At 48.2% G+C, this 9,441-nt stretch overlaps 1 protein-coding gene across 1 annotated transcript; it reads right to left on the reverse strand.

The window, feature by feature from the left end:
• Nucleotides 1–407: 407 nt before the first annotated feature.
• On the reverse strand, nucleotides 408–7,483 carry DBX1 (developing brain homeobox 1). The gene is made up of 4 exons (XM_016922415.4): nucleotides 6,965–7,483; nucleotides 6,198–6,299; nucleotides 4,051–4,253; nucleotides 408–3,588 (listed from the first exon to the last, which is right to left on the reverse strand). Exons 1-4 carry the CDS (start codon nucleotides 7,329–7,331, stop codon nucleotides 3,223–3,225), a joined length of 1,038 nt encoding a protein of 345 aa, XP_016777904.1. The 5' UTR covers nucleotides 7,332–7,483; the 3' UTR covers nucleotides 408–3,222.
• Nucleotides 7,484–9,441: the final 1,958 nt, after the last annotated feature.

Raw genomic sequence — 9,441 nt, forward strand, 5'->3', positions numbered from 1 at the left:
GGGAGGCAGAGGTTGCAGTGAGCCGAGATCATACCACTGCATTCCAGCCTGGGCAACAGAGTGAGATGCTGTCTCAAAAACAAAAACAAATAAACAGTCAAAATACAAACAAACAAACAAAAAACAAACAAAAAAAACTCAAGTATTTTTTTCCTTTTCTACATTTTACTGATTTTAAAAAGCACTTGATGTATATCTTAAGTGCTTTGACTTCTACATTGTCTTATAATATTGCTTATTTCACATTTTTCACTTGCCTGCCATAACTTTGATGGTTGCTAGATTTTTAATCCTTCTAGCATGGGAGTTATTTTTCCAATAAAACAAATTTTTAATTTAGCGTTGTGGTTAAAAAATGCACATAACATAAAATATACTACCTTAATCATTTTTAAGTGTACAGTTGAGTAGTGCTGACTATATTCATATTGTTGTGCAACAAATCTCTAGAACTTTTTCATCTTGTAAGACTGAAACTCTATATTCATTGAACAACAAACAACTTTCTGTTCCCTCCTCCTCCAGCCCCTGGAACCACAATTCTACTGTTTCTCTGAGTTTGACTACTTTAGATATCTCATACAAGTGGAATCATGTACAATTTGTCTTTTTGTAACTGGTTTATTTCACTTCATGCAATGTCTTCAAGGTTCACCCACGTTGTAGCATGTGACAGGGTGTCTTTCTTTTCTAAGGCCAAATAATATTCCATTGTATGTATATATCACATTTTATTTATCCATTCATCCATCCATTCGTGGACCTTTGGGTTGTTTCCACCTCCTGGCTATTGTGAATAATACTGCAATGAACACGGTTATGCCTTCAGAGTGCTTTGACTCCAGATGTAGACACTAATGCGCACCTGTGCCTGAATGTGATTCTTGACTATAAGAAAGAATTTTTGAGCTGGCAGAAAGGGAAAGGTAGGCCAGGTCAGGCTTCCAGTCAGGCTCCCATGTTGGACATCCAGGCAACAGCAGAGAGATAGAAAACAGCCTGAATCCTTCAGAGTCCTGTCTGAAAGGAAAGCACTAACTTGGGTTGAATGCTGACCATGCTGAACACTTTTGTGTCTGTTGATAGGGAAATGTGGGAGGTTTTTTGAATTTTATGATTATGAAAATGAGGACAATTATTTTCTTCAACTTCACAACATCATATATAACAATAATGAAAAGTGATCACCAACATCAGGAGCAAGCCCAGCAGGGGATCTTAGCATGGAGGTGGTTTGTGTTATTTGAAAACAGGGTTAATATAAAATAGAATATATTCCATTTCAAATATAATACAAACTACCATGAGTTTGGATTAGGATTGCAAAGAAACATGGGTGTGTGTAGCTGATGGGGCAGAGACCAAACTCTCAAAGGGCACAAAAGCCCCTGCCAGGATCTAACCAGATGTTCTTTATTCCCTAGCTTGCTGGTTAAAGAAATCATTCCTGCTGAAAGCTAGTCTCTAAAGAACTTTTGTTTCATATGCAGACCCCAGAGTCAATATCTGGGCTCCCATGTCAGGCCTGTAGATGGCATTCCTGATAAAATTAGGTCATACACAGAAGGAATGAGTCAAGACCAGTTCTGAAGCTTCCCTGAGGACCAGGAAAAATGCCTTCAAGGAGGAAAAGAAAAACCATTACAAACTTGAGCCACTTTGACTTGCATGGATTTCTCTTATCCCATCATTTCAGTCCTCAGAGAAGGGGAGGCGGCTTATTGCAGATTCAACTTTTGGTATCACTCTGGAGCTCCTTTACTTGTAACATAGCAAATATGGTTACTTTAAGGTACAGGAAAGCAGAAAAGACACTGGCCTGAGAGTCAGATGGTTTCTAGTTCCAGCTTGGCTACTTACTAGCTGGGTGGCTTTGGATAAGTGCCTGCACCTCTTGATCCTCAGCTTACCTACTGTAAAACCCAGTCCCAGGGCTAGAACAGCTCCATTTCTTTCAGCTCTACCATTCTGTGAATTAATGACATCAGTTGACCATTGATTGCATCCATTCTACTTTTATTTGGCATTTGTTCATTTGATACATATATACATATATAAAAATCTGTACATGATAAAAATACAAAATAAGTATTTCTTTATAAGTTATGCAATTAAACAGCTACCTTTTTAAAGTTTAAAAGCCATTGCAAAAAAAAAGTGAGAAATCTAGTCAGTCCTTTATAGTCATTCACAATAACCTTGGTATAAAATATCCATACAACCTGTGTGTACAAAATAGTGTACAGTTCATAAGAGCTGTGCAAAGACAGCAAAGTTCAGTTAAAAAAAAAAACAAAGAGGCTGTATAGGTCTCTCTGTCCACATCATGCCCAATTCCAGGAGGTTTGCAGCTCAGCAACACCTCCCTAGGAATAACAAAAGGGCACAAGGTAGAGTGTGTGGTGCGTATACTATGGATACAGACATTAAAAAGAAAAAGCTTTAAAACACACATACAAGAATAGGGACTGCTGCTTTTTTCCCCCTTTAGAGAACTCACTTCTTTCGCCAGAGAGCTTTTGGAAGGTGACAGAGAAGACTCAATATGTATGTTGTGCCTTGAATCAGAAGGCACTAATATATATATATATATATATATATATATATATATATATATATATAATTTCCTTTTTGAAAATCTTGAGCTTTCTAAGAGAACATCTATGGGAAGACAGAAGTGGGGTAGGGGGTGGAAATGAGAGACTGGAGTGAAATAGGAGCCCCTTGCTACCTATTAGGGGAGGGGAAGGGATCTAGAGGGTCAACGGTGCTGGAGTTAGTTATATGGTTTGGTGTTTTCACTCCCAACTCGGTTTCCTCCTCCATAAACAGGTTTCCTACCATATAGGGTGGTTGCTGCTAACGACCAGCAGAGTCTGTCTCACAGTAAGGTCCAGGCCGTCGTGGGACCATAGAACACCCCACTGTGTTTAAAATAGTTTGTAATAAACAAAATAGAATGGAGCCCTTGCTGAAAAGTTAAGGCTGGGACCAAGACTTAAAGTGAACTGATGTGGGGAGGACTATTTGGAGTTGGTTTTGTTGGGAAGGAAATGTCTCTTTGGGGCTACCGCAGGGCCGGTGGCGCCCTCAATGAGGTGATGGTTTCTACCGTCGGGAGAGGCAGCATCTGGGCACGGGGACAAAGTGAATGCGCAGACTGGACCCCACATCTTCGATTTCAAAGCACTTAAAAATAGTACTCTGGCGTGCGAGCGGCTCCTAGGACACGGTGATTTCCTCCTGTTCCTCGCCCTCCTCTTCCTCCTCGGAATCTGAGAAGTCCGAAGGTTTCCCGGGGCTGCTCGAGTGCGCGGGCGAGGGGGGCAGCGGCCCTGGCAGCCGCGGGTCCCGCAGGTGCTGGGGGTCGGGGGACGCGTGGTAGGCCAGGCGGAGGCTGGGGCTGCCCGGGCCCTCCTCCTCCTCCTCCTCTTCGTTCCCAGGGCCTTTCTGGCCCACGTCGCTGAGGTCCGGGTGCGGATTGAGCTTGGTGGGCAGGGTCTGCTCGCGACAGCCCCCGCTAGACAGGAGTTCGCGCTCCTTGGAGTTCCGCCATTTCATGCGTCGGTTCTGGAACCAGATTTTCACCTGGAATGTCCCGGTCGGCGAGAAGAAGGGAGAAGCAGAGGTCAGATCAGGGGCCCCGGGGGACGCACGGGGGCGGGGAGTGGAGTGGGGTGCAGGCTCTGTCCTTCGGGCTGTGTCCTCTCCCCACCCCCAGAAATGAGTTCCGGTGGATTCCCGCATTGACTCTGCCCCCGCCTCAGCTCGCGGTTCCGTTAGCCTCATCCGCTGCCACCCTGCCCCGAAGGGCGGGGTTGGGGGCCGGTGAGGCCGGGAGAGAAGGCGGGGAGTCGGGGTGGGGAGAGAAGAGGGCTATCCTGCGGAGCTTCGAGGGTAGTGGCCCGTGTACTCACTCCCTCTCTAGGCCTCGGTTTTCCCATCTGTACAGTGGGACCTAAGCCGTTTCCGAACCCTTGCAATTGACGAGTGCGCCGGGGAGGGGTGAAGGGCGGGGGCGGGGGGATGCTGTGGAGGAACTGCGCTCACCTGCGAGTCTTTCAGGCCCAGCTTGGCCGCCAGCTTCTTGCGGTCGGGCTTGCTGATGTACTTCTGCTTCTGGAACATCTTCTCCAGCGCCTTCCGCTGCACGTCGGAGAAGACTGCTCGACGCAGCATGCCCCGCCGAGGCTTCCCGCGCGCGGCCAGCGGCCAGGAGAAGGTCCCGGGGATGGGCACCACGCTGGAGGAAGCTGCAGGGTGGGGGGAGGTGGCGAGTGAGTGGGCGTACGCCCCCCAGTCCCAACACGGCTCTCCCTGGCTTTTTGCTCTGATCTGTTCATCTCTTTAAAGCGCTCCTTTTTCTCCCCCTGGAGAATAGGCCACGAACCTACAAACCTGCGAGAGTGAAAGGCGCTTTCCGCCCAAATAACTTTCCCTTTCAACCGTGCAAACCCGGATTAGGTAAAACCACGGAAACAGAGAAAACAGCCCCCACAATAGCCTGTTTCGTTTTTCCATTCAGTGGACTTAGGGAAACAAACCTGCGTACATCAGCTAAAACAGCAATAGAAAAAATAAATTACAAAAATAAAAATAAAATATCCAGCCGAGGCCACTGGGTTTCTCCCCTAAGCTTTTATCATTTCAGTGGCTTTTGCATTCTTTAGATGAAAATGAGGTGCTTTACTATTTTGATAAAGAGGGAAAAATCCGATTTAGATTTTTTTGAAAAATCCAATAAGTATTCATCTTTTTTATATTAATCCTTCCTCCCCTCCCCCACGAAACGTAAAGAATTCGGCCCGAATACATGAAAAGTGGCAGCTAATTAGCACATTGACTGCTTCCCAATGGGTATTGGTATGATAAAAGGGAGGAGAGTTTCGCTTTAAGCGAAAGAAAAAAACAAAACAAAAAGAAACAGAGACTCTAATGAAGCGTGAATGGTAATTGTGTAGTAATGAACTAACAGAAAAAGACTGAGGACAAGCAGCGAAAGCCATATATTACTGGGACAAAAGAGATTTACACTTTCAAACTAAACACAACTGCAGGCCAAGACCGTTGGGAGAATACTGATGGCAGAGGCTTCTCTTCCCCGAATCGTTTTCATTAAATGGACATGAAAAGCTATTTATAAAGCTCGGGTTGTTTTTGTTAGAGCATTGAGATGAGGGAGAAAGGGAGCAAATTCCATTATTAGCAGCAGTGTGAATGGTGGTGGTGGTGGTGGTGGTGGTGGTGCTGGGGGGTGGGGGGATGGTGAATTATCTCTCCCCCTTTAAAAAATCAATTGCTTGTTTCTTTTGCTGATATTTGGGAGTGCTGTCGTGATTTTACCCATCCCCCGCAGGCCATACCCAGTTTTTCTTCTCTGTATAGGGACTCTCCTGCCTCCTTTTTAGTTTTGACCAGTGGCAGAGTTTTTGAGCCATAGTTTGAATCATCATTGAGGTTACAGGAAGAAAACCTGGTGGAAGCTGCCTAAGGTGTTGCTCCTTTAGGCTGGGACACAATTATGGGCTTTCTTCTAACTGCTTCTTATTTTGCAAGATCAACGGTATTTTATAAGACAGGGTGGGAAAGGAGTATGAGAAGGGGTTTGGAAATCAGGCTGGAAATAGGTTGGGATTGGGGGAGGATCTAATCCCCCTCCCCCTGGGCGACCCTAGGCATCCTACACAAGAGGGCACCCCATGTGGTCTTGTGAAAAGCCCGAAGCCCTGAATGAGTCTTAAAGAGAAATTAGCCCCGGCTGGTAGGTGTCTCTCGGCGGCGTGGAGGGACTAGGGCCGGTCTGTGTGTGGCTGCCCGGAGGAGCTGACCAATTGGTCATGGTGCTGAAACCTTTGTGGGGAATCGTGGCCAAGTGCACTGACTCTGTGGGAAAACGGCGGCGTGAAGGGATGCCAACAGCTCCTCGCAGGGAAGGGAACCGCCTCAAATTGGGACCATGACAATTCCTGCTAATTTGTAGAGCAGGGAATTGGTGCAAAGTGTCAAGCAGTCACTGCTTGTGCTAAATAGGGCATCAAATTGGCGCGACGGATTCATGAATGTTGTACGCCTCGCAACCTCTGAACCAGAGCATAACCCCGAGGGGTGGACGGAGAAATATGGCTTCGGAGCAGGGAGCGATGGGCCGGGGCTGGGGCGCCGCCCTGCCTCGCGCAAAGAAGGGGGACGAGACCTACCTGGGAAATAAGAAGATCTGATGAAAGGCTGAAAAGACCCTTCGAAGTAGGGAAAGGCGAAGGTCTTGGGAGGGACGCTCTGGAGCAAGGCTGGGGATGTTTCTGGTGGGCGGTGGAGGGGGGACAGAAAGGAGAGAGGGAGACAGAAAGAATCTGATTACGTACTTGCCTATTGTATAGCACACTGAACACACGATATAATTAGCCCTTCATCTGGTTTCAAAGACATCTTTCTCATACGTTGACAGGGTAAAATAAATCTTCCCAACATTGTCTTATCTGTAAAACTCTTTTCTTTCTCCCCAACATAATTCTCTGCGCCGTTCCACTCTACCCCAATCTCCATCCTAGGCACTAACGAGATAGGACTGAGTGGGGAGGAAAGAAATTGCAGATTTATAATATTTGCTAATCCAATAAATATATCATATTCAGTTAAAAAAAAAAAACTGTCTCCCAAAAGCTCGAAGGCAGAAACGCAGACGTCCAGGCGCGTGCGCTCAGCGTTACTGCACCAGCTGACTGCGCACCGTCTCCGACTGCGTGTGCTCAAGTTCACTCCGAGGATGGGGCGAGCCTGGAGGATTTTCTTCCCCGGAATTGACTGTGCTATTCTCACATTGCCTGACGTAGGGTCTCAGAGTTCGTGCATATGTGTGTGCACCGATGTGTGTGGGGGGGCCCGCTCGCTAGAGGAAACTGAGGCCAGGATGACTCCGCGCATACCTGGTACCTGAATGGGCCCTCAGGGTTCTGCCCTCGCTTACCTGTTCTGGGCCCCGAGGAGAGGATGGCGTTCACTCCGAACTTCAGAAACGTCGTCTCGCTGGCAGGGGAGAAAGCAGTCGGCGGAGAGCCGCCCCGTCGGCTGCCGGGACTCGGGGAGCCCAGGTCCGAGGCCCCCGTGTCGGTGAGGGCCGTGGGGGCCCCCTGCCTGGGCGGCGACATGCTGGCGGTGGGCACGCTGCGGGGCAGGTAGGCGGGGGGTCGGCTGATGCGGATCAGATCCTCCACCAGGAAGCTGGAGTGGCCGGAAAATGCCGACTGCAAGGACTGGGGCAGCGTCAAGGTGGGCGTGGGCCGCAGGAGGCTAGGGTACCCGGCGGGGGGCGCGAGGAGGCCGGGGAACATCATGGTAGGCGCGGGGCGGGCGAAATAACCCTTCTTTCAGTGGCCGGAGGGTAAACGCCTCGCTTCCCGCCCCTCCCGCCCCCACAGTGTCCTCTCTCTTGGGCTTAGCAAACGTCTCCAAGTAACAATCCCACTTGGGCGTCTGCGAGTCCTCCGTGGTCCTCTCGTCGAGGTGATGGTTTTATAGTGGCCCGCCCGCTAAAGCACTTTGAAAAGTGACAGCTCTGACAATGAAGTTCAACAAAGTTCTCCACTCGAGCTTCATTCGCCGGAGGCTCTGGACTCTCTGATTGGCGCAGGGGTGCAATTTATGATTGGATTAGTCTTCATAAGCATGGCCCGCACAATGGGCCGGCAACAAAGGCCCGCGCGCATCAATTCTTCATATCGACCGCCTCTTTGCAATACAGTGCGCCCCCAAAGCTCTCGCCGAAGGTTTTTGTTCCGAAGCAACACCCGGGCTAATTAAATGCCTATTTAGAAGTTTCAGATGACATCTTGCCTCATAGAAAAGGAATTATTTAAAGAACGCGCTAAATTTATTTGCAGCTCCCCTGCTAAGCCCGGAAAATAAATCAATAAATATTCATAGAAATACATCTTCAGGCTATCAGCAAAGTTGCCCTCCCTCTTGTGGGGGTGGGGCAATGAAAAGTTTCAAGTCAGTGGACATGAAAATATACTCCCTTTCCGGTCTCTAGCCCTATCCGTTACTCCAGCTGAAGCATAAAGCAAATGTAGGGGTGAGTGAAATCAGTGTTAGAAGTCCCATTCTGACGACTCAGGGAAACTTGGAAACGGATGCTTTGGGGCCACTGGATGTGTGTCCGTAAGAGTGGGGAGAGGTCTGGAGTTATTTCATTTCGGGAGACTGGTTGAGTTTGAGCGTTGGTGGATACCTGAACAGTAAAACGAGTCTCCTTCAAATTCCCAGCAACTTGGAAAACGATTTTCTCTAGGAGTTTCTGCAAGGGGCTCTCCGCACCTCACCTTGCGGGAGGAGCGGAGGAGAGCGGCGCTGGGCTGCCGAGCGGCAGGATTCCGCTTGCAAAGAGCTTAGGCTGACCGGAAACTGCCTCGGGCAAGGGTATCCAAAGGCTGTGAGTGCTATGCTGGCCGTTCTCCAAACACAGGGAGCTCTCGGCAGTTTAAGTTGAAACTCACAGCCCTGACATTTTAAGCCATAGCAGCGAAGGTCCAGACGTCGTCTGGAGAGAACCCTACCACTTGCGGGGCCCTTAACTTGGCCCAAGGTTTGGCAGCTTCTTAATTAACTACAACGCACAAACGCGTGAAAACCAGAGGGAAGGGATGCGGTTCCCAAGAATGTTGGTCCACTCCGGGAAAGCCTCCCCTGAATGTGGGGCTTCAAAGGAGAATCTTCCTGGAGACAGTCCCTTCGCTTTCCTCTGGTTGGGGCTGAGGTGGTACTAAGACTCGATTCCCCCCATTTCTCTGTTCGGCGAGATAACAGATGTGTTAAATGTCCCATTCATCTCTTTAGTGTGGCTGAACCTCCCCAAAGAGAAGTGTGCAGCCCCGCCAGGCCGCCCTGATCCTATTAACCATGAACTAACTGTCACCTTCAGCTGGTTTTCCTTTTTGCTTTTTAACACAAAGCTTTCTCAAAAATCTTATTAACCAGCTTTATTTCTCTCGATGGTTTTGTTCGGGGTGTTTTGTGTTGATGATCTCCATGTCGCTGCTTTAACCATTCAATAAAAGTGCATCTGCGATTTATATCACATTAAACCAGAAACGGAGCCCGCTAAAACTCTCCCTTGATTCAAATTAAAAAGTTATTTAGGGCCCAGCTCTAGAGGCGAATTAATGCTAGAAGATGACGTAAGTGCGGAGTTTCTGAGCCCAAGACCGCTCATGCTCATGGGCAGCGGGAGAAAACCAATCAGGAAAGAAACAACTTTTAAATAAGGGGCTATTTAAATATGGGAAGCGCCTTGCTAGAGTTAATTGGAGTCTCCTGGAAACGGAAGAAGGAGATCTGTCGAAGAACGTCAAAAGTTCCTTTTTGAAGTTTGCAATAAAATAGGTGAGAAAAGCATAAGCTATCTGAACACCTGCACTTTAACCTTGCCACGAGACAGTTTCCCAT

The sequence above is a fragment of the Pan troglodytes genome, chromosome 9 (assembly GCF_028858775.2).
Source record: "Pan troglodytes isolate AG18354 chromosome 9, NHGRI_mPanTro3-v2.0_pri, whole genome shotgun sequence".
Taxonomy (NCBI): domain Eukaryota; kingdom Metazoa; phylum Chordata; class Mammalia; order Primates; family Hominidae; genus Pan; species Pan troglodytes.

Bases quoted from the DNA above. Each gene is read 5' to 3' on its own strand.
- DBX1 (XM_016922415.4), bottom strand. From the start codon at position 7,331: ATGATGTTCCCCGGCCTCCTCGCGCCCCCCGCCGGGTACCCTAGCCTC. The intron at 6,300-6,964 runs GTAAGCGAGGGC...ACCGCCCACCAG, and splicing joins CTCCTCGGGGCCCAGAACAG to AAACATCCCCAGCCTTGCTC. The intron at 3,589-4,050 runs GTGAGCGCAGTT...GGGACATTCCAG, and splicing joins TGGGCCTGAAAGACTCGCAG to GTGAAAATCTGGTTCCAGAA.